The sequence below is a fragment of the Ranitomeya imitator genome, chromosome 9, assembly GCF_032444005.1.
Source record: "Ranitomeya imitator isolate aRanImi1 chromosome 9, aRanImi1.pri, whole genome shotgun sequence".
Classification (NCBI taxonomy): Eukaryota; Metazoa; Chordata; class Amphibia; order Anura; family Dendrobatidae; genus Ranitomeya; species Ranitomeya imitator.
In genome coordinates, this window is record NC_091290.1 from 98,973,972 (window position 1) to 98,999,730 (window position 25,759).

The 25,759-nt window shown below is 40.9% G+C and overlaps 1 protein-coding gene across 3 annotated transcripts in view; it reads left to right on the forward strand.

Moving 5' to 3' along the window:
• DUS2 (dihydrouridine synthase 2) overlaps positions 1–25,759 on the forward strand; it is a 263,484-nt gene that overhangs the window by 230,847 nt on the left and 6,878 nt on the right. For all 3 annotated transcript variants that reach the window (XM_069740207.1, XM_069740208.1, XM_069740209.1), the window contains one exon: positions 7,249–7,322. In XM_069740207.1, the coding sequence (XP_069596308.1) occupies positions 7,249–7,322 (74 nt within the window). The remainder of the gene's footprint in view (positions 1–7,248; positions 7,323–25,759) is intronic.

The window sequence follows — 25,759 nt, forward strand, 5'->3', positions numbered from 1 at the left end:
TTACTAGCCATTAAATTGGCTTTTGAAGAATGGAGGCATTTTTTGGAGGGGGCTGTCCATCGAATTATGGTCATCACGGACCACAAGAACCTGTCTTATATTGAGTCAGCCAAATGTTTAACCCCGAGCTAGGCAAGGTGATCACTTTTTTATTTTTTCGATTTCAGTTTTCCATCACTTTTAGACCTGGTTCCAAGAATGTGAAGACGGATGCCTTATCCTGCAGCTTGGATCCAATATCTCCTCCTGAACCTGCAGCATGCTCAGCTAGCAGTGCCCTAAGTGAGGTCACTGGGTTCATCAGCTATGAACTACGATGAACTTTCTCATGGCAGCTCAGCGCTAGTCACTGCAGAAGCGATTGCGCTCCTATGTCAGTGTGAGGCGGCAGGCGGGGAGAGCATTCACTGGTGTTACTGCTCTCCAAGTTATCCAGATCGACGTGGGACAGTATGGATTATTGTCACGTTGGACAGGTGAGAGATATGGTTGTTTTAATATTTTTCTTTTCCTGTGGACGTGGGCATTGGTGGATTAGGCATAAAGGTGAGTATAACTGTGCTTTTTTATTTCAAGTTAAGGTGTCTGTGTCATTATTTCAAATAAAGGATTATTTTCTGGCTATTTTCATTTCTACAATCTAACTATGAGGTTAGTATTGGGGGCATCTTATAGATGCCTCTCCATTACAAACTTCTGGCGGCTGACATCAAGCCTAGAGAACAGCTGACATCAACCTCACAATTACTACCCCACTTGCCACCGCACCAGGGCAAGTGGGAAGAGCCGGGCAAAGCAACATGTTTGGCGATTCTAATGTGCGCCTTTTCTTGAGAGGCTGCGGGCTGTTACTTTTACGCTGGGGGGCAATATTCATGAACCCTTATCAGTCTGAGAATAACAGCCCCAGATGTTTGCTTTAGCTTGGCTGATTGTCAAAAATGGGGGGGACTCCATGACTTTTTTTCCTTATTTATTTCATTAATGTTGAAAAACTGTTAGGGACCCCTCTGTTTTTGATAACCAACCATGATAAAGCTGAGGGTTGCAACCCACAGCTGTCAGTTTTGCCTTTGCTGGTTATCAAAAATTGAAGAGACCCCCCCACATCATTTTTTATTTATGTACAGCACAAGCGCCTGCTGATGAATACTCCCATCAGCGGCGCCTGCTCTTTCTGTTATCGGGGACAAGAGGCGTAGCTGATGAGAGTAGTATTATCTCATCAGCCCGATGCCTGTGACCGGCGGTAACCTTTTTACCGCCTGTCACAGCTGCTGGCTCATGCTGTCATCTGACAGCGTGTGGCCCACTGACCGACAGTAATGATTTTACTGCTGATCAGAGCCACCGGTGTTTCTTGTGCAGATGACAGTGTATGAAACACCCGATGTTGGGGGTGCTGAACCTGAACAGGTAACACATGTACATGTATTTAGCTAATGTAAAAAAAAATGGGGTGGGGCCCCCCTATTTTTAATAACCAGCTAAGGGAAAGCAGGCAGCTGTGAGCTGGTCTTATTATACTGGGAAGGGCCCAATAACCATGGAGCTTCCGAGACCATAGACATCAACTCACCCTAAAAAAATGACTTGGGGGTCCCTCCTATTTTTAATAATCTGCAAAGGCTAAACGGACAGCTGCGGGCTTATATTAATAAGCTTGGAAAGGCCAAAAATAATGGCCCCTTCTTAGCGTTATAAGACTATCCTTCAACTGATATGGCACATCCATTAAATGTGCCAATTCTGGCACTTAACCTCGGCTCTTCCCGATTGTCCTGGTGCTGTGGCAGTCGGGTTAATGGGATTGTGGGTAATGACAACAGCTGTCAATGACATCAAGCCCTGGGGTTAGTAAAGGAAAGGTGTATGCTAGACACCCGCGTTACTAACCCCATAGTTAAAAGAAATAGAGACACACATGAAAGTCCTTTATTTCTAAAATGCACTCCTCGACAATTTCCCTCTTTCACCTATTTATTAAAAATAAAAAAAATCCACGCTAGTCCGACATAATCCACAGAGGTCCCATGGCAATCCCAGTCTTCTTCCAGTGTCCAGAGACCGAAGCTCCATAGACTGGAGCAGCAGCCACTGCTAGTTCTCACATTGCACTCTGCGAAAACCCAGCTACTGTGAAGATTGGTTACGTCAGTCAAGGTCACCGAAGTTCGTAGCCACCAATTCTCACAAGGTCAGTGCAAGAGCCAAAATGATAAGCAGTGAAGTCACCATGGTAACGGTTACCGCTCCTCGTTCCGGCTTTCGCGGTGACATGACCGCTCACACATCATTCCAGCTCTCGCACTGTGTAGAGTGAAACATGGCAGCTGTGATCTGCGGCAACCTTACTGATGTCTTTCTCCTCACAACAGCCGAGTTCTTGTGGAGCACAGCGTAAGAACCGACAGTGGCTGCTGCTCCAGTGAATGGAGCTACATTGTCTGAACGGAGCTCCATACAGTGAGTGAAGAAGACTGGGATTGTTGTGGGACCTCCATTTGGACTACGGCAGACCGGTGTAGATTATTTTTATTTTAATAAATGGGTGAAAGAGGGAAATTGTCAGGGAGTGATTTTTATAAATAAAGGACTTTTGTGTTTATTTCTTTTGACTACGGGGTTAGTAGTGGAGGTGTCTGATAGATGCCTCTCCATTACTAACCCCAGGGCTTGATGTCCTTGACAGCTGCTGAAATCAAACCCATTACCCCGATTGCCACCGCACTAGAGAAATCAGGAAGAGATGAGGATAAGCACCAGAATTGCATCTAATGGATTTGTCATTTCAAGGGCGGCTTAGAGCTGACTGTATCAAGCTGGGAAGGGGCCAATCTCCATGGACCGTCCCAGCATATTAATATCAGCCAGTAGCTGTCTGCTTAGTCTTTGCTGGTTATTAAATATAGGGAGGACTCAATGTCATTTTTTTTTTTGTTAGGGTCCCGCTTCTTTAACCCCTTAAGCCCCAAGGGTGGTTTGCACGTTAATGACCGGGCCAATTTTTACAATTCTGACCACTGTCCCTTTATGAGGTTATAACTCTGGAACGCTTCAACGGATCTTGGCGATTCTGACATTGTTTTCTCGTGACATATTGTACTTCATGATAGTGTTAAAATTTCTTCGATATAACTTGTGTTTATATGTGAAAAAAACGGAAATTTTGCGAAAATTTAGAAAATTTTGCAATTTTCCAACTTTGAATTTTTTTGCCCTTAAATCACAGAGATATGTCATGTAATATAATTAATAAGTAACATTTCCCACATGTCTACTTTATATCAGCACAATTTTGGAACTAACATTTTTTTTTGTTAGGGAGTTATAAGGGTTAAAAGTTGACCAGCAATTTCTCATTTTTACAACACCAATATTTTGTAGGGACCACATCACATTTGAAGTCATTTTGAGGGGTCTATATGATAGAAAATAACCAAGTGTGACACCAATCTGAAAACTGCACCCCTCAAGGTGCTCAAAACCACATTCAAGAAGTTTATTAACCCTTTAGGTGTTTTACAGGAATTTTTGGAATGTTTAAAAAAAAATGAACTTTTAACTTTTTTTCACAAAAAATTTAATTCAGCTCCAATTTGTTTTATTTTCCCACGGGTAAGAGAAGAAATTGGACCCCAAAAGTTGTTGTGCCATTTGTTCTGAGTATGCCGATACCCCACATGTGGGGGTAAACCACTGTTTGGGCGCACGGCAGAGCTCTGAAGGGAAGGAGCGCCGTTTAACTTTTCAATGCAAAATTGACTGGAATTGAGATGGGACGCCATGTTGCGTTTGGAGAGCCTCTCATGTGCCTAAACATTGAAACTTCCCACAAGTGACACCATTTTGGAAAGTAGACCCCCTAAGGAACTTATCTAGATGTGTGGTGAGCACTTTACCCACCAAGTGCTTCACAGAAGTTTATAATGCAGAGCCGTAAAAATAAAAAATCATATTTTTTCATAAATATGAACTTTTAACCCCCAATTTTTATTTTCCCAAGGGTAAGAGAAGAAATTGGACCCCAAAAGTTGTTGTGCCATTTGTACTGAGTATGCCGATACCCCACATGTGGGGGTAAACCACTGTTTGGGCGCATGGCAGAGCTCGGAAGGGAAGGAGCGCTGTTTGACTTTTCAATGCAAAATTGACTGGAATTGAGATGGGACACCATGTCACGTTTGGAGAGCCCCTGATGGGCCTAAACATTGAAACCCCCCACAAGTAACACCATTTTGGAAAGTAGACCCCCTAAGGAACTTATCTAGCTGTGTTTTGACAGCTTTGAACCCCCAAGTGTTTCACTACAGTTTATAATGCAGAGCCGTGAAAATAAAAATTATTTTTTTTCCACAAAAATTTTTTTTTAGCCCCCAGTTTTGTATTTTCCCAAGGGTAACGGGAGACATTCAACCCCAAAAGTTGTTATCCAATTTGTCCGGAGTATGCTGATACCCCATATGTGGGGGGAACCACCGTTTGTGCGCATGGCAGAGCTCGGAAGGGAAAGAGCGCCATTTGGAATGCAGACTTAGATGGATTGGTCTGCAGGTATCACATTGCATTTGCAAAGCCCCTGATGTACCTAAACAGTAGAAACCCCCCAGAAGTGACACCATTTTGGAAACTAGACCCCCCCAAGGAACTTTTCTAGATGTGTTTTGACAGCTTTGAACCCCCAAGTGTTTCACTACAGTTTATAACGCAGTCGTGAAAATAAAAATTTATTTTTTTCCCACAAAAATGTTTTTTAGCCTCCCAAATTTTTATTTTCCCAAGGGTAACAAGCGAAATTGGACCCCAATAGTTGTCCAATTTGTCCTGAGTATGCTGATACCCCATATGTTGGGGTAAACTCCTTTTTGGGCGCACGGGAGAGCTCGGAAGGGAAGGACCACTGTTTTACTTTTTCAACGCAGAATTGGCTGGAATTGAGATCGGACGCCATGTCACGTTTGGAGAGCCCTGATGTTCCTAAACAGTGGAAACCCCCAATTCTAATTGAAACCCTATCCCAAACACACCCCTAACCCTAATCCCAACCGTAAATGTAATCAAAACCCTAACTTTAGCCCCAACCCTAACTTTAGCCCCAACCCTAACCCTAACTTTAGCCCCAACCCTAACTGTAGCCCCAACCCTAACTTTAGCCCCAACCCTAACTTTAGCCCCAACCCCAACCCTAGCCCCAACCCTAGCCCCCACCCTAGCCCCAACCCTAGCCCCTAACCCTAGCCCCCACCCTAGCCCCAACCCTAGCCCCTAACCCTAGCCCTAACCCTAATAGGAAAATGGAAATAAATACATTTTATTAATTTTTTATGGTTCCCTAACTAAGGGTTTTCTAGCGGATTTTTATGATTGGCAGCCGTCACACACTAAAAGACGCTTTTTATTGCAAAAAATATTTTTGGCGTTACCACATTTTGAGACCTATAATTTTTCCATATTTTGGTCCACAGAGTCATGTGAGGTCTTGTTTTTTGCGGGACGAGTTGACGTTTTTATTGGTACCATTTTCAGGCAGGTGACATTTTTTGATCACTTTTTATTCCGATTTTTGTGAGGCAGTATGACCAAAAACCAGCCCTCTGCTGGTTGTCCCTAGATCGTGGGAACTTTCCTAGAAAGCTCCCAGGCTCGAGTTCATATGAGGACAACCAGCAGAGGGCGCCTCACCGCAAATGCAGGTAAATATAGGTCATTGACCTACTTTACCTTCATTCCCCGGGGTTTTGCAGCCACGAACAACGTTGCATTAGCAAAGCTCGTGGCTGCAAAATATTTTAACCCCTTCAGATGGATTTACATCGTTGGACGTTACAGATCTTCGGAAGGTAAGGATATTGTTGGTTTATTATTTTGACTTTGTTACAGATCGAGGGTCTTCAGTGAGTGGATTGAGCGTAGAATAAATTATTACAACAACCTTTGTGATTTTTTCATTCAAATAATTTTTAATAATGTGTGTTTTTTTAACCCTTTACTACTATTGGATTAATAATGGATAGGTGTCATAATTGACGCCTCTCCATCATTAATTTGGCTTAATGTCACCTTACAATAGCAAGGTGGCCTTAACCCTTCATTACCCCATATCCCACCGCTACACGGGAATGGGAAGAGAGTGGCCAAGTGCCAGAATAGGCGCATCTTCCAGATGTGCCTTTTCTGGGGTGGCTGGGGGCAGATGTTTTTAGCCAGGGGGGGCCAATAACCGTGGACCCTCTCCAGGCTATTAATATCTGCCCTTAGTCACTGGCTTTACTACTCTGGCGGAGAAAATTGCGCGGGAGCCCAAGCCAATTTTTTCCGCCATTTAACCCTTTAATTTAGTAGCTAGAACGGCCAAATTTTCCATATACACACTACTAACATTAGTAGTGTGGAATATGCAAAAAAAAAAGGTGATATGAGATGGTTTACTGTATGTAAACCATGTCTCATATCATGTCGGGTTTAGAAAGGAGATAGCAAAAGCCGGCAATTGAATTACCTGCTTTAAAGCTATCTAGCGTTGTATGAAGTAATAATATATATACATATATGTGTCTAATGACATATATATATATATATATATATATATATATACTGTCTATATATATATATATATATATATATATATATATATATATATATATATATATATATATATAAAAAAAATTTTTTTAACACATAGATCCCTTGTATAGCCGTGTGTTGGTTTTGCAAGCCTGCGAGAAAAACACGCAGTACGGATGCCATACGGATTACATACGGAGGATGCCATGCGCAAAATACGCTGACACACCCTGCCTACGGAGGAGCTATGGACCACTTTTTTGGGGACTTTTCAGCGTATTACGGCCGTAATATACGGACCGTATTGTCTTACGCCATGTGTGACGCCGGCCTTACTGGGGAGGCATAACTTGGAGCTGGTGGAAGGTCCTATTAAAAAAAACCTCTTTTAAGATTTGCATAAAAAAATCTAAGAATACATCTGAGATATATGATATATAGCATGTCTGTAGATGTATATATGTATACACAAGATTTTGTGCTGAAAGAAAAAAAAAATAAATTGATCAAGATACATACAGTTTGTACAAAAATGCAACCTGCCAACCACAAGTAGAGAAACATTGCTAAATTTGCTTTTGTCGTTAAGGCCATGTATGCAGGGGAAGGGGTTATGTTTCTATGTTAAAAAATATTTGTGTAGGTTTAATATTTAATAAATTTGATTTATGTTTTTTTCTTTAGGTTCAGAGATCGTTTGATAAATTTTTTCGATCTGTGGTCACTGTGAATGAAAAGAAATACTGTTCCACTCTGTGGTAAGATTAGATTTTGTATATATTTATTACCCTTTCAAATTTTACATTTGATTTTTTTTCTACCTTGACATTTTTTTTAAAACATTGAATACACATCCTTTTGTTTTATGCGTTCTGTAAGACAACATTATCAAAGAAAGAAGTTTTTGTTTGTTTAGTTTTTTTTAATCTTTTTGATTAATGATTGACGATTAACACAAAAATGAATCCTTTAACTTTATGTGCAGTCTTTGTACTTGGATGATCATCCAGCTCCAGAATATGTTTTTGCTCATCACTTCAGATAGTGCAGTGGAAAAACTGCCAAAACTTGGAACAGTGTACTTTTGTGTAAAAAAAAAAAAAAAAATCATATTAACGGGATCATGCCATCAGAAAAATCTGTATTTACCTACAGCCATAGTGTTAATCTGCAGGTAAAACAGTTTTTTTTTATTTGGCAGTCAGTAAATGATTTTAAAGAAGGTCAGCAGATACGATTCACAGTTGACCCATTTTGCACCTGTCTATGTACAGTGAAACATAGAAGCTGTAGAGGTCAAATGTTTGATATATATATATATATATATATATATATATATATATATATATATATATATATATATATATATATATATATATATATATATATATATATACAGTACAGACCAAAAGTTTGGACACACCTTCTCATTTAAAGATTTTTCTGTATTTTCATGACTATGAAAATTGTACATTCACACTGAAGGCATGAAAACTATGCATTAACACATGTGGAATTATATACTTGACAAAAAAGTGTGAAACAACTGAAAATATGTCTTATATTGTAGGTTCTTCAAAGTAGCCACATTTTGCTTTGATGACTGCTTTGCACACTCTTGGCATTCTCTTGATGAGCTTCAAGAGGTAGTCACTGGGAATGGTCTTCCAACAATCTTGAAGGAGTTCCCAGAGATGCTTAGCACTTGTTGACCCTTTTGCCTTCACTCTGCGGTCCAGCTCACCCCAAACCATCTCAATTGGGTTCAGGTCTGGCCAGGTCCTATGGCGTAGCACCCCATCACTCTCCTTCTTGGTCAAATAGCCCTTACACAGCCTGGAGGTGTGTTTGGGGTCATTGTCCTGTTGAAAAATAAATGATGGTCCAACTAAACGCAAACGGGATGGAATAGCATGCCGCTGCAAGATGCTGTGGTAGCCATGCTGGTTCAGTATGCCTTCAATTTTAAATAAATCCCCAACAGCAAAGCACACCCACACCGTCACACCTCCTCCTCTATGCTTCACTGTGGGAACCAGGCATGTAGAGTCCATTTGTTCACCTTTTCTGTGTCGCACAAAGACACGGTGGTTGGAACCAAAGATCTCAAATTTGGACTCATCAGACCAAAGCACAGATTTCCACTTTTTTTCAAACAAGTCTCTTCTGCTTGTTGCCTGTCCTTATCAGTGGTTTCCTAGCAGCTATTTTACCATGAAGGCCTGCTGCACAAAGTCTCCTCTTAACAGTTGTTGTAGGGATGTGTCTGCTGCTAGAACTCTGTGTGGCATTGACCTGGTCTCTAATCTGAGCTGCTGTTAACCTGCGATTTCTGAGGCTGGTGACTCGGATAAACTTATCCTCAGAAGCAGAGGTGACTCTTGGTCTTCCTTTCCTGGGGCGGTCCTCATGTAAGCCAGTTTCTTTGTAGCGCTTGATGGTTTTTGCAACTGCACTTGGGGACAATTTCATAGTTTTCCCAATTTTTCGGACTGACTGACCTTCATTTCATAAAGTAATGATGGCCACTCATTTTTCTTAACTTAGAATTTGTATTATGACAAGAAAAAAGCAGCTAACAGTCTATTCAGTAGGACTATCAGCTGTGTATCCACCAGACTTCTGCTCAACAAAACTGATGGTCCCAACCCCATTTATAAGGCAAGAAATCCCACTCCCAACCCCATTTATAAGGCAAGAAATCCCACTTATTAAACCTGAAAGGGCACACATGTGAAGTGAAAACCATTTCCGGTAACTACCTCTTGAAGCTCATCAAGAGAATGCCAAGAGTGTGCAAAGCAGTCATCAAAGCAAAAGGTGGCTACTTTGAAGAACCTAGAATATAAGACATATTTTCAGTTGTTTCACTCTTTTTTGTTAAGCATATAATTCCACATGTGTTAATTCATAGTTTTGATGCCTTCAGTGTGAATTTACAATATTCATAGTCATAAAAATACAGAAGAATCTTTAAATGAGAAGGTGTGTCCAAACTTTTGGTCTGTACTGTATATATACATATATATAATTTTTTTTTTTTTTTTTTTTAATGAATTCCAATTGCAAAAATTATTTTAAAGACATAAGCATATGTATTTAACGCCTACATAACATTTGACGTAAGTCTACGTCATGATCTAGAAGGGGTTCCCACTAAATGACATAAATTTAAATCTTGATCATGCGGGCGCAAGCAGTGCCTGCACAATTGTCACCGAGAGCTCGGCGTAAGTGAAAGTTAAGCTTCGGCTGTCATTTGCAGGAGTAGTGCCCGAACCCCCCCCCCCCCGGGCCATTTAACCCCCTAAATCAGGGGTGTCAAAACGGCAGTCCTCAAGGGCTGCAAACAGGTAATGTTTTCAGGATTTCCTTGTACTGCACAGGTGATAATTTAATCACCTACACACATAATGATTACAGCACCTTGTGCAAAGCTAAGGAAATCTTGAAAACACGCATGGTTTCCGGCCCTCGAGGAATGCAGTTTGACACCCCTGCCCTAAATGCTGCGATCTATAGCGATCACAGCATTTAGAAGGCTGGGAAGGGGCTTCCTGTACCGTCTGATCGGTGCCTCTGTGAACTCATCGCAAGGGCCCGATCGTTGCCATGGATACTTGAGGTTGTTATGACTACCTCGGGTTAGCTAGCTGCAGCAAACCTGTGATGTTGGACCATGCTCACGGCATGGTCTAAGAGGCTCCTATCGGTTCAGCACTGACAGGTATAATGCATTGTGGTGCTGATGTATTGCAATGCATTATACTAGCTATCAGACTAATAAAAGTTAAGTAGAAACGTTTTTAAAAACATTTAAAATTTAAAAAAATCGTAAAATAAGCAAAATATTTAGAATTGAGAGTCCTCAGTGGTTGATACCTTTTAATGGCTAACTGAAAAGATGGTAACAAATTGCAAGCTTTCGAGACTACATACGTCTCTTCATCAGGCAAAGACTAAAACAAATTCTGAAGAATCACATATTTATGCACAACATAGTATAGAAAAAAAAAGACGGGAAAGAAAAAACCATGGATAAGCCAGGTGACATGAATCAGAATTACCATGGGTGATAAACAGTTATGTCCATAAATATTGGGCCAGCTCTTAGATAAGGATTGTTTTATTGTCCTGTGATTAGGGTCTCTGTTGTGATGACCCCACATGGTCTGAGGGGCAAGTTCCTTAGTTGATGTAAAAAGACATAAATCCATGCGACACATTCATTCCATCAGTGAGAGTGTCAAAGGTCGTCATCAGTTTATATTCCCAAACTCTTCTGTCTTTGCACAAGTAATTTCATGTCCATAATGTTGTGATTTGGGAGACAGAAATGTATTGCCACAGGTAGATCCATTCTTTTTTTCTCTTATTGTATGGCGATGAGAGTTCATCCTTGTTCTCAGTTTCTGCCCTGTTTCCCCCACATACAGACCCCCAGTTGGACATTTAGTACAAATAATTAGGTACACCACATTAGAAGTGACGCAGCTGAAAGTACCTGTTATCTTGTAGTCCTGATGTGAATTGGGGATCTTTATCTTGTCCGTGGTCATTATAAATGGACAGGTTTTACATTTTTTTTCTGGTTGAAAGGAAAGGTACCTGCAGCTGTTGGAGAGGATAGGGAGCTCTTGACAATGATGCTTCTTAGATTTGGGGGCTGCCTAAAACACAGTAGTGGGGGGTCTGGAAAAATGGATTGTAAGCGGGCATCTTTTTGCAGTAAAGGTTGTAATAAGCAAAACATTTTTAAAAATATTAAAGCAATATAAAATAGGTATATTTTATGTAAAAAAAGAAACAAATACACATTTGGTATTGTTGCTTCCAGAACGACCCAACCTATAAAACTCATACTACATAATTCCTTCAGTGAATTCCCGTAAACAAAAGTTAATAAAAAATATGGCAAAAAATATGCTTTTTCTTCATGCTGCCAAAAAAGTGTAATAAAACACAATCAAAAAGTTGAATGCCAAGTAATATCTAGTGCATTAGGAGAGCCTACGTCAAATTGTTGGTGACGTCCATTTTTCTTTTGGAAAAAAGAATTATTTGTGTCAGGTAAATTTATAGGGATTGCATTAGTGTATTGAACATCTAAAAAAATTTTATACAAACTTTTTTTTTTTCTTTTATCTGATTTTCTAACCCTATACACATGCCCCACACATTACATTTGGGAATAAAATGGCCCATTTGTCAAGAAGACGCTATTTACCAGAGCAGGCACACACCTTCCTTGCATCCAGTGAGGAAGAGCCCACATTTGTTTATTCCTCCTCTTCCTCCTCCTCATCTAGTGAGGAAGGACCCTCAGCAAGGCACCCTAGGACCGAGGCAACTCCTGCTGCAATCGATCCCATATAGATTACACCCCCTCCCCTCCTGAAAATTATCAGCCCGTCATTACGGATTTCATCGGCAGCTCAGGAATCCAGTTTGACACCACTGGCCTCACTGAAATTGACTTCTTCAGATTCTTTTTCAGTGAGGAAATAATAAATGATGTTGTGACCCAGACAAACTTGTATGCCCATCAATTTTTCACCCAAAATTCAACGTCATCATACACCAGATGGATAACTGTAAGGCTGTGTGCACACATTGATGATTTTTCGCGTTTTTTTCACGATAAAAACGCTATAAAACCGCAAAAAAAGCATACAATATGCATCCCATCATTTAGAATGAATTGTTTTGTGCACATGATGCGTTTTTATCCGTGAAAAAAGCGCATCGCGGTAAAAAACGCAGCATGTTCATTAATTTTGCGGGTTTTTTTGCGGATTTCCCACTATAAAATGCATTGGGAAATGTCCGGAAAAAAAACGCATCAAAAACGCGCAAAAAATGTATGCAGATTTCTTGCAGAAAATTTCAGGTTTTTCTCAGGAATTTTCTGCAAGAAATCCTGAACATGTGCACATAGCCTAAATGCAGCAGAGATGATGACATTTTTGGATAATTGTGCTGCATGGATATTCCTGCACGCAACCTCCGATCCTCACAAGATCTCCTTCTCTACTCCCCTCTTATCTCCTCTTCCCAAAATCATATACAAGATTTCTCTCTCGCATCACCCCTACTCTGGAACTCTCTACCACAAGCGCGGTGGTGTCCCCTACTGCAAGTGGGACCCCTCGCCTGCAAAGGGCCCTGGCAGTTGCCCAGGTGCTGACTCCGGCCCTGAGTGCAGTAAAAAAAAAAAAAACAGTTGACCCGGGGGCGTGGCTGGGACCTCACGCTAAACAGACGTGTTTCGAAGGAGCTCCCAGGACCCCATTAATTTGAGACTCCAAACCTGCGCCTAACCTCCCAGAAATACCCCTCAAGACCGGAGAACATAAGGCCCTTGACCTTGTTCCACCTGGAGTCCGGGCCGGGAGAGGCCTTGTGACAGCGGGACGCTGGATAGTGTCGGAAGCATTTTGGGGGAGAGACGCCATTACTGCTCCCCTGTTGGTCTCCGGTGGGGGTTTACCTACTTGCTGTGGAGGACGAGATCGTGGGACCGACGCTGACGCGTGAGGCAAGGAGGGAGACTGCGGCACAGCACGGAGAGGATCCGGTGAGTGTGGGAGTGCCGACGGAGCAGGAGGAGGACACTCGCCACTGCGTCGGCCATCTTAACATTGGAGCCGCTGAGAGCCTCCCTGCTCCCCTTCTCTATCGTCCCCTCACGTTTCGCTGTCCTATATCAAACTTGCCTGTCCCTGGTGGAGGGCTTGGAAGCCGATCCCCCTTTTGGCGCCAAACGCCGCCATTATACAGACGAGCAGGTGCATTCCTGAAGAGAAAGTTACACCAGCTGATTTGTTCAGAACACATAAGACTCCAGGTCATATCCCTACCTGAGTGGGAAATTCTAATAGGGGAGAGGTGTATGCTGTTGGGGGAGCCGGCTATCTGATGTAGACACTCTTGCCTCACAAGTTCCCCCTACATCCATATATTAGCCACTAAGGCCCACTGGTGTATATGGGCAAACCCAAAAGACGTACTGAACCACCTCCAGATTCTGAAACTCATTCTGACGATATGGATCGTTTCCTAAATACAAATAGCCAGCATAGAAGCACAAGATCCAAATCCTCCACTAAGATCTTAAGTGAATGCTCTTTATTACATGACTCATCAGCTTCCCAGGGATCTCCTGATAGAGCAACAGATGAGGGGGATGATAATAATGAACTCTCAGGCCATGTGCACACGTTCAGTATTTTTCGCATTTTTTTGCTATAAAAGCGTGATAAAAAACGCGAAAAAAAAACGCTTACATATGCCTCCTATTATTTACAGTGTATTCCGCATTTCTTGTGCATATGTTGCATTTTTTTTCCGCGAAAAAATCACATTGCGGAAAAAAAAGCAACATGTTCATTAAATTTGCAGAATTGCGGGGATTCCGCACACCTAGGAATGCATTGATCTGCTTACTTTCCGCATGGGGCTGTGCACACCATGTGGGAAGTAAGCAGATTATGTGCGGTTGGTACCCAGGGTGTAGGAGAGGAGACTCTCCTCCACGGACTGGGCACCATATAATTGGTAAAAAAAAAAAGAATTTAAATAAAAAATCGTGATATACTCACCTTCGATGGCCCGGAGTCTTCCCGCCTCTCAGCAGTGCAGGCTGCCGCTTCCGTTCCTATAGATGGTGTGTGTGAAGGACCTGCGATGACGTCGCCGTCTTGTGATTGGTCGCGTGACCGCTCACGTGACCGCGACGTCATCGAAGGTCCTGCACACACACACCATCTATAGGAACGGACGCCGCTGAGGAGATCGGCTGTTTGCAGGTGAGTATAACCATTTTTTTAATTTTTTTAAACATTCTATCTTTTACTATTGATGCTGCATAGGCAGCATCTATAGTAAAAAGTTGGTCACACTTGTCAAACACTATGTTTGACAAGTGTGACCAACCTGTCAGTCAGTTTTCCAAGCGATGCTACAGATCGCTTGGAAAACTTTAGCATTCTGCAAGCTTGCAAAATGCTAAAAAAAAAAAAAAACGCGAAAAAACTGGGGAAAAAACGCAAAAAAAAATGCGGATTTCTTGCAGTAAATTTCCGGTTTTCTTCAGGAAATTTCTGCAAGAAATCCTGACGTGTGCACATACCCTCAGACGACATGACTGTAAATGACCTTAGCAAATTTATTAGAACACTCCCCACCAAAAAAGACTTGGAAGTTTTTGCTTGTCGGATTGAAAATTCCTACAAAAAAGAACTCCATGCTCTAAAATCAGAATTCACATCTCGAGTAGAGGACGTGGAGAAGTCCCAGGAAATCATCCTACAAGAACTACAAACTCAGAGAGGTCATTACTAGCCACGCTTTGAGATTGGAGGAGTTTGTAACTGTAATGGAGGATCTAGAAAACCGCAATAGGCGAAACAGCATTAGAATATGTGGCCTTCCTGAATCTGTAAGTTCATCAGATCTGGATCTCACAGTACAAAAACTGTTCCTTGAAATATTAAACGATGAGGAGGCGGGCTCAATAGAATTTGACCGTATACATAGATCTCTTGGGCCTAAACCGCCATCAGAATCAAGACCCAGAGATGTTATCTGCAGAGTACACTACTACAAAGTCAAGGAAGCCATCATGCTGGCTGCCAGACAGAAAGGCACCATCAGTTACTGTGGAACACAGATTTTACTACTCTCAGACCTATCTAGGCGCATATTACAGCTCAGAAGAGCATTACGACCTTTATCTCTCCTAAAATAAAGAGACATTACATATAAGTGGGGATTCCCATTCCAGATGATAGCCTTTAAAGGAGGGAAAACAGCCACTTTCCGTAATCTGGGGGACCTGACCAACTTTCTGGATACTTTTGAGTTGCCGATGACTCACCTTACTGATTGGCCACACTCTCCCCAACTCCCAGATATCCCTTCAAGATGGCTGAAAATTCAACACACCAAGCAACACAAGAAAAATGGTTCTCCTCCAGTTCCAACATGAAGAGACTTATTTTTTTCTCTCTACCTCCTCCTTTCTCTCTGTGTGAAATATTTTACACGCACAAGCCCCACAATGAGTTGCTTTAACTCTTGATTCGGTTTGGTTTTGGGTTGCTCATGTCCAGTTTTGTGGACCATTTCTTATTGGTCTTTAGACCCTATCATCTGTTATTGGAATAACATTGAAGAATAGTCTAATTATCCATTTTATTGTTTATACTGTTAAGTTTGAACTTAAATTTAGTCTGGACAGGACCAGATGTCAGTTAACAAAGTTTGATACAATATTTTATTGTCTAGGTTGTGGGGGTGGCAGACAGAGACTAGTTCTCACCCTCTGCTTCTTCCCACCCCAACTGTTGTATTTGGTGGTCTCCCGCCAAACAACCACATCATGATTTCTCACTCTAGGTGTTTATTCACCTCACATTTAGCTTCTCTCTCTTATTCTCAACCTTCTTGCCTTTCTCTTTCCTTTTCACTCCTCTTCTTCCAATCCCTCGACCTATCCCCACCCAAAATTCACACACAATCCTCCCTAGGGTCTGGTCTCAATGTCCATATAATCAATCCACTCAAATTTACTTTAGTTTTGGCTGGAATTAAATTTTGTTCCCATAACGTTAAAGGGTTGAATATACCCGAGAAAAGAAGACAAATTTTGAACTCTAATCACAAACAACACGTCTCAATTTTAATGCTCAAAAGACACACTTTAAGACCGGGGTGACCCCTAACTGCACATCCCACCATTACCCAAAATGGCTCCATAGTACGAATCCCCATTCTAAATCTAAGGGAGTGTCTATAGGTTTTCATAAATCCTTTCTATCTGCGATCCGTGACTCGGTAATCGACATAGAAGGAAGATATATTTTCTTGAAAGTTGCATGGGGGTCGCGCGCACTTATTTTAGCTAATGTTTACTTTCCTAATCAAGGCCAGCAGAAATTCGGCTCCATATGTAAGAGGCTTCCAGAGAAATTTGCAGGCGCCTTGCCGATAGTTCTCGGAGGCGACTTTAATCTTCCAATGAGCCCTCTAATTGATGTATCATCAGGCAGGACCTCTTTCCCCTTGTCCTCCATTAAAAAAGTAAAGAAACGGATATATGACTTGCGATTGGTAGATGTGTGGAGGACTTTTCCTTGGAAAAGGTCACCTCTGTGGTTCGGGATTTGAAACTAGGCAAAAGCCCTGGTCCCGATGGATACACAGCGGGCTTCTGTAAACAGTTGTCAGATCTGCTATGCTCTCCATTCCTATCAATATGTAATTTTATTTCCTCAGGGGGCTCCTTCCCTCCACAAGCTCTAGCTGCTCACATTAGTCATTCCAAAACTGGGAAAGGATCTATCTCTGTGTAGCAATTACCGTCCTATTTCTCTTATAAATATAGATGTCAAAATTTATGCCAAAATGATTTCAAAGAGACTTAGTTGCCTCTTGCCACATTTGATTAATCAGGACCAAGTAGGTTTTATACCTGGAAGAGAGGCAAGAGATAATACCATTAGATCTATTTCTTTGATCGACAGAGCTAATAGGAGAGGCGATCCCATGTGCATTCTGTCGATAGATGCTGAAAAAGCATTCGACAGAGTGGGATGGGAATTTATGTGTCAAACGCTCGAAGGCATTGGACTACAAAGGAAAGCGCTGTGGAGTATCAAGGCCCTCTACGAGTTTCCTTCTGCTCAGGTCAAGGTGAACGGCTCGCTGTCAGATCCCTTTTACATACAAAATAGTACGAGGCAGGGGTGTCCATTGTCGCCCTTACTATATGTATTAATTATGGAACATTTGGCAGTTGCAATCCGCAATAACCAATCTATAGCAGGATTGAGGATCCAATCGGAAAAACACAAATTGGCACTTTTTGCTGATGACGTACTCATGTATATTACCTCCCCCATTACCAGCCTACCCAATATCATATCGGAATTGCACAGATTTGGATCCCTAAGTAATTTCAAAATTAATTCACACAAGTCCAAAATATTAAATATTTCCTTATCACCTTCTTTAATCTCCCAGTTGTGCTCCTCTTTTCCCATTTAGATGGCGATCTGATTCCCTTGCTTATCTGGGTATAAAGTTAACTGCCAAGTCATCACAATTATATGATGCCAATTATAAAATAGCCCTACATAGGGCGGAGCTTGACCTAGAGAAATGGAGCAAACTACACTTATCCTGGCTTGGAAGGATTAATGCAATTAAAATGGACCTATTACCACGCCTTCTTTACTTCTTCCAAACCATTCCTTTGTTTCTCCCAGCCTCCTTTTTCTCTAGACTCAAGACAGCAATAACAAGATTTGTATGGTCTGGTAGACGCCCACGCTTGTCATACCATCTCCTGAGCAGAACTAAACAATCTTGGGGATTGAGCCTTCCAGACTTTTCACTTTACAGCTATGCATCCCTTGGAACTTGCATTTTAGACCTGTTCCATCACAAACTCAGTAAAAAATGGGTTGATTTAGAGATGAAGCTTTCACTTAGTAGCCCTATAGCACACATTTGCAAGGGAGGAAATACGAAAACTCAGGGAGATGACCTGTCTTTTATGACAAGAAACTTGACCCTTTTCATCAAATATGGCAACCAAAAGCTTAATATCTCATCCATACCAGGCCCCTTGACTCCAATCTCTGATAATCCAGACTTCCCCGCAGGTCAGGATAAATTTATATTCTTGCATAAACACAAAGACAGCTAACCAATAGCCTATGACTACATAGACCAGTCCTCAATTAAGCCCCTACAGTCGATCTTTGCCGGAACTGAGCCTCCACCAAGTTCATGGTTTTTCCATGAACAAGTTAAAAGCTACCTTATTAAGTTATCTAAACAGGCTGACATCTTCAGACAACTTACCCCTTTCGAGTCCGTGTGCTTGGAGGAGGGTCCTCTGGTACATACAGTATCCATGCTATATAAAATGTTTCAAGAACACCAAATAACTTCACTTGATCCTCCCCTATTCTTTTTGAAATGGGAGAATGAACTGAACAAACCACTGATGCATGAGGATCGCTCCAAGAGTCTCCTCCTCACTCTCAGATCTTCATTATGCTCAGATTATCAGGAAAGAAGTTATAAACTTTTGACTAGGTGGTATAGATGTCCATCCAGTATTCATGTTATGTTTCCCACAACCCCGGATACCTGTTGGAGGTGTTGGAAGGATAAAGGTTCATATTCGCATATTTGGTGGTCCTGCCCACCTTTTCACAATTTTTGGGTGACCATTTTTGATCTTTATAACAAATTATCTCTTTATAATACCCAGCCTACAATGGAATTGACCTTACTATCTATATGTGACTTCTCCATCGCCAAATTTAAGAAAAGCCTACTTAGACATTTCTTGATAGCTGCGCGTAACTTAATCCCTTGTTACTGGAAACAATCCAAACCCCCTTCGCGATCTGATTTTGTCTCAGAACTTAATCATATCTTTAGAATGGAGCAATTGATTGGTCAAGATACTGGAACCTCAGGCAAAGTGCTTAATGTTTGGTCTCCTTGGATTGTTTTCAGAGAGACCGAGGAGCTAAATATTTGGCTACGTTAAATGGCCTGACGGGAAAGTTAAGCCATTATTATTATTATTATTATTATTATTATTATTAAAAGTGAAACAACCAGTATATAATTCCAAAAGAAATCCAGACTCCAGTCAATTCGGACAAGAGACCAGACCCCACTCCCTCCCCTTCACCCCCCCCCCCCCTTCACCCCCTCCCCCCCCCCCCCCTTTTTTTTTTCTTCTTCTCTCTTCTTCTTACTTTCTCTCTTCCCTCTTCATAGTCTAGGCCACATCTAGACTCTCATTTGGTTGTTGAGTGTTCTAGGGTGCTTAGACGCCCTTACTCCAAATTGACATTTAAGCATCATTCCAAAATTATATGAAAGTTGGACAATGGGAGCTCTTGATGCACAATACTTGTAAACCTTTTTCACGAAAACTACTGTATCTTTAATTCATTTTAAAGTAGACGTTTACAAGGTTGAAATCATAACAATCTGTTGACTTCCAGACTATCTTTTAAGGAGTCCGTTATAACTGTATTTCAATACTGTTAGAGAGATAAAACAATGGTATTATATAGATTTATTCAGAATATTGTGGTATTTCTACATTTTTACTTATGTTTATGACTGCATATTAAAACTTTGACTTCTATTGTATAACCACATGTAACTTAATAAACTTGATTTACACAAAAAATAAACAGAGGTGACCCTATTTTGGTATCTACACCCCTTAAGAAGTTTGACTCCAACAGGTGTGTTCTAAAAAAACACCACTGTGGATGGTGAATAATGGAAGTTGCAATTTTTCCACAAATATGCCATTTAAGTTGTGCCCACCTTGTAATACTGTAAAAGACTATGCTTTCATTATTAAAAGGGGCTGTGTAAGCACAGAATGACTGTTCAAACGAAGTCCCACTGCTCTGTGCTCCATGGCAGAGCCCATCATTTATATACAGGTCCTTCTCAAAAAATTAGCATATAGTGTTAAATTTCATTATTTACCATAATGTAATGATTACAATTAAACTTTCATATATTATAGATTCATTATCCACCAACTGAAATTTGTCAGGTCTTTTATTGTTTTAATACTGATGATTTTGGCATACAACTCCTGATAACCCAAAAAACCTGTTTCAATAAATTAGCATATCAAGAAAAGGTTCTCTAAACGACCTATTACCCTAATCTTCTGAATCAACTAATTAACTCTAAACACATGCAAAAGATACCTGAGGCTTTTATAAACTCCCTGCCTGGTTCATTACTCAAAACCCCCATCATGGGTAAGACTAGCGACCTGACAGATGTCAAGAAGGCCATCATTGACACCCTCAAGCAAGAGGGTAAGACCCAGAAAGAAATTTCTCAACAAATAGGCTGTTCCCAGAGTGCTGTATCAAGGCACCTCAATGGTAAGTCTGTTGGAAGGAAACAATGTGGCAGAAAACGCTGTACAACGAGAAGAGGAGACCGGACCCTGAGGAAGATTGTGGAGAAGGACCGATTCCAGACCTTGGGGAACCTGAGGAAGCAGTGGACTGAGTCTGGTGTGGAAACATCCAGAGCCACCGTGCACAGGCGTGTGCAGGAAATGGGCTACAGGTGCCGCATTCCCCAGGTAAAGCCACTTTTGAGCTACAGAGAAGCAGCACTGGACTGTTGCTAAGTGGTCCCAAGTACTTTTTTCTGATGAAAGCAAATTTTGCATGTCATTCGGAAATCAAGGTGCCAGAGTCTGGAGGAAGACTGGGGAGAAGGAAATGCCAAAATGCCTGAAGTCCAGTGTCAAGTACCGACAGTCAGTGATGGTGTGGGGTGCCATGTCAGCTGCTGGTGTTGGTCCACTGTGTTTCATCAAGGGCAGGGTCAATGCAGCTAGCTATCAGGAGATTTTGGAGCACTTCATGCTTCCATCGGCTGAAATGCTTTATGGAGATGAAGATTTCATTTTTCAGCACGACCTGGCACCTGCTCACAGTGCCAAAACCACTGGTAAATGGTTTACTGACCATGGTATTACTGTGCTCAATTGGCCTGCCAACTCTCCTGACCTGAACCCCATAGAGAATCTGTGGGATATTGTGAAGAGAAAGTTGAGAGACGCAAGACCCAACACTCTGGATGAGCTTAAGGCCGCTATTGAAGCATCCTGGGCCTCCATAACATCTCAGCAGTGTCACAGGCTGATTGCCTCCATGCCACGCCGCATTGAAGCAGTCATTTCTGCCAAAGGATTCCCGACCAAGTATTGAGTGCATAACTGAACATTATTATTTGTTGGTTTTTTTGTTTGTTATTAAAAAACACTTTTATTTGATTGGATGGGTGAAATATGCTAATTTATTGAGACAGGTTTTTTGGGTTATCAGGAGTTGTATGCCAAAATCATCAGTATTAAAACAATAAAAGACCTGACAAATTTCAGTTGGTGGATAATGAATCTATAATATATGAAAGTTTAATTGTAATCATTACATTATGGTAAATAATGAAATTTAACACTATATGCTAATTTTTTGAGAAGGACCTGTACACCTTTCCACCTGTTTGGCGTCCCTTAATTTCCATACCCCTTCCTTGATTGACAGCCCATAGAACTAGATAAGGATGGAGATGGATGGAAACCAAGCAGGTGGGAAGTTGTGCATAACTGTTTGCCTGCCATGGAGCACTGAGCTCTTTGTACTTTGTTCTATCTGTAGTTTTAGGAACACCCTGGTGGCCGCAATCCTACCCATCAGGTAAGGGGGCTCACACCCACCTTCAAGGCAGGTGGAATTATGCATTATGCTGAGCTATTGTATTGGAAATACCATATATTGTGCTTGCACGGGGGCCTCTTCTGTCTGTGTTCGCCAGTGGTGCACTTTTTATTACATATTTTCAGAGGGGACCCTGTGTTATCTAGCTTCATATTCAAAATAGAAGTGTTAGCTTTCTTTGTAATCTTCATAATGAGATAATTATCAGTTTATTGTACAAACCAATGGTCCCCAACCTTTATTACCTTGAGAGCCACATTCAGCTCTAAAGTCTTGGTCATGAGCCACATCTAGCTCTCCTTCACCCTGCAAAAAATCGCTGAAAAGGAGGATTTGTGGGTTATGATCCGCGCTGCCAGCACATCCAAAAACAGACCAATTGTATAGTTGAACAGTGGTATATTCTACGCGTTTCCGAGTACACATGACTCCTTCCTCAGGACATACCACAAGTACAGACAAAAGTTGTTACACACTAAAGATAGGTTCAGATTTCAAAATTCAAATAAACGCGCCAAGGATTCACCTGACACAGCTGCTGACGTGTTGGCACATGACAAGTATATTATTAAATAAAAAATTGGTGTAAAGATAGTTCAATATATTATAAATGCCTTCTTATCTATATATTCTTTTATAGGAATACAGAAAAAACTGAAGAAAAGGGGGAAAAAAGAAGAAAGAAAAAAAAATATATATATATATACTGTGTATATATATATATATATATATATATATATATATATATATATATATATATATATATATACTCGTAGAGAAAAATGTGTAATTGCATCTAGTTCGCTCTCTCTTTATTATCTGCCATGACTTTCCATGAAAAATTTTCTTTTCAAGTGTCTACAATATATTTCTCTGAATGTTTAATTTGCACCATTAATTGATATTTATTTATTCAATAAAAAAATCTACTATATAAAGCTTAATGTGTGTGTGTGTGTGTGTGTGTGTGTGTGTGTGTATGTGTGTATGTCCGGGATTGGCATCTGCACCGTCGCAGCTACAGCCACAAAATTTTGCACAGTCACACGTCTGGACCACAAGAGCGTCATAGGCTATACTGTGAGGCGAAATTTTAACCCCGCGCGTTCCAATTCACCAAACAATTTTGCCCCTATCTACATAATGGGGAAAAAAGTGAAAGGAAAAGTGTTGGAGGCGTCGCAGCTACAGAAACAAAATTTTGCACAGTCACACGTCTGGACCCTGAGAGCGTCATAGGCTACATTGTGAGGTGAAATTTTAACCCCGCGCTTTCCAATTCACCAAACAATTTTGCCCCTATCTACATAATGGGGAAAAAGTGAAAGGAAAAGTGTAGGAGGCAAATTGACAGCTGCCAGATGTGACCAAGGGGGACTTAAAGAATGAGAGCGATGGCGCAAAAGAGTATATACCGATCAGTTGTTAAGGTGGGGCCCCAACATGAGATACTCACCACACATGGGGATATGAACACACACAAAATGCGCCACACACTACCACGTGCTTGAACACATATACCACCCTCAGCACACATTTCACCACACATACACCAACCTCGCCCCATAAAAGTCGAAACACAAAACTCGCCACGCGCAAAACTCGCCACATGCAAAAACTAGGCTCCCGCGAAACTCGCCACAAGTGCAAAACTCACCTCATGGAAAACTCGCCACACGCAAAACTTGCACACGCGGAAAAATTGCCACATGCACAAAATTTGCAACACATGCAAAAGTTGCCTCACACAAAACTTGCACATACTCAAAAGGCACCAGACATAAAACTCACCACGCGCAAAACTCGCCATGCGCAAAACTTGCTGCACACAACTTGCTACACTAACCTGTTACATGCAACTCGACACACAAAAAGTTGCTACACGCATGTTGCCACACAAAACTCATCTCACAAAAGTCGCTACATGCATGTCGCCACACACAACTCAACACACACACAACTTGACAAACGAAACTCGCCCTAAAACACACACAAGTCTGGTATTAGCCTTCAAAAATAAAAATCTGATTAATAAGCAGACAAACTACAAGAGCAACTAATGTACCATATAGGAAATACAGCAGCTGTCAGTCACATGACCTGTCTATTATGTGTATGTGTGAGCTAATGTATACTGCCAGGGGGAGGGCTTCCTGTTGGCTGGGGATTTATCAGGCTGCCAATTTATCTTACAAATACTGAGGTAAAAATACTGAGCAAATAACGTGTTAACGAGGTCTAATACAGGAGATCACACAGGTATATACTATATACAGGGGAGATGACACACAGATATATACTATATACAGGAGAGATAACACACCGGTACATACTATATACAGGAGGAGATGACATACAGGTATATACTAAATACAGGAGGAGATGACACACAGGTATATACTATATACAGGAGCAGATTACCTACAGGTATATACTATATACAGGAGGAGATGACATACAGGTATATGCTATATATAGAAGATGACATACAGGTATATACTATATACAGGAGGAGATGACACACAGATATATACTATATACAGGGGAGATGACACACAGGTATATACTATATACAGGAGGAGATGACATACAGGTATATACTATATATAGAAGGAGATGACATACAGGTATATACTATATATAGGAGGAGATGACATACAGGTATATACTATATATAGGAGGAGATGACATACAGGTATATACTATATACAGGGGAGATGACACACAGCAGGTATATACTATATACAGGGGAGATGACATACAGGTATATACTATATACAGGAGATGACATACAGGTGTATACTATATATAAGGGAGATGACAAACATGTATATACTGAGGTGAAAATGAGAGGTGTGAGTGCAAAATGAGAGGAGTGAGGGAAAATAGTGGAGTGATCGGAAAATGACAGATGTGAGGTCGAAATGACAAGTGTTAGGGGGGAATGAGAGGAGTGAGGGAGAAAATGAGAGGTGTGAGGGAGAAAATGAGAGATGTGAGGGGGAAAATGAGAGGCGTGATGGGAAAATAAGAGAAGTGACGTGCTATAACCACAGATATTTACTATGCCCAGGCAACGCCGGGCTCTTCAGCTAGTATGAAATAAATATGTAAAATAAAAATGTCTGTGTTAAATTTATTTATTTTATATTGCTAAATAAAATTTTAAAAATTATATAAAAAGTATCCAAATACTTTTTAGATAATTTTAAAATTTTATTTAGCAATATAAAATAAATAATTTTAACACATTTTTAAGTTTACATATTTTATTTCATGTTTTTATTGAATAAATAAATATCAATTAATGGTGGAATATTCACATTCAGAGAAATATATTGTAGACACTTGAATAGAAAATTTTTCATGGAAGGTCATGGCCGATAATAAAGAGAGAGCGAACTAGATGCAATTACGCATTTTTCTCTGAGTTCTTGCCCCCCTGTTTTTCTTTCATACATATATATATATATATATATATATATATATATATATATATATATATATATATATATATATATATATATAATGTTAGGACTGGCGGAACACACCAAGTTTAAGATGGAATAGTATTAGGTGCGTTCGCAGTCCGAGGTCCACCGTGCAGGTGAAAACCTGCTGCTAGTAACGACGGACGATATGGTGGTACAATGTGAATACACACACGGGTTAACTTCACCCTGTGTGAAGGAAGCGAACCCTGTTGCGTCACAGGGCCGCGGTACTGCACCAAGAGCGCAAGCAAGAAGTCTCAGAACTCAATCCCAAGACACAGGATTTGAGTTCATAAAGACCTCATGTGCTCGACACCGCTACTGGGGTGTCAGAGTGACAGAAATAATTGTATTTAGATGCACGAGAGTGCGTGCCGTGCTGCACTGGCGGACGCCACT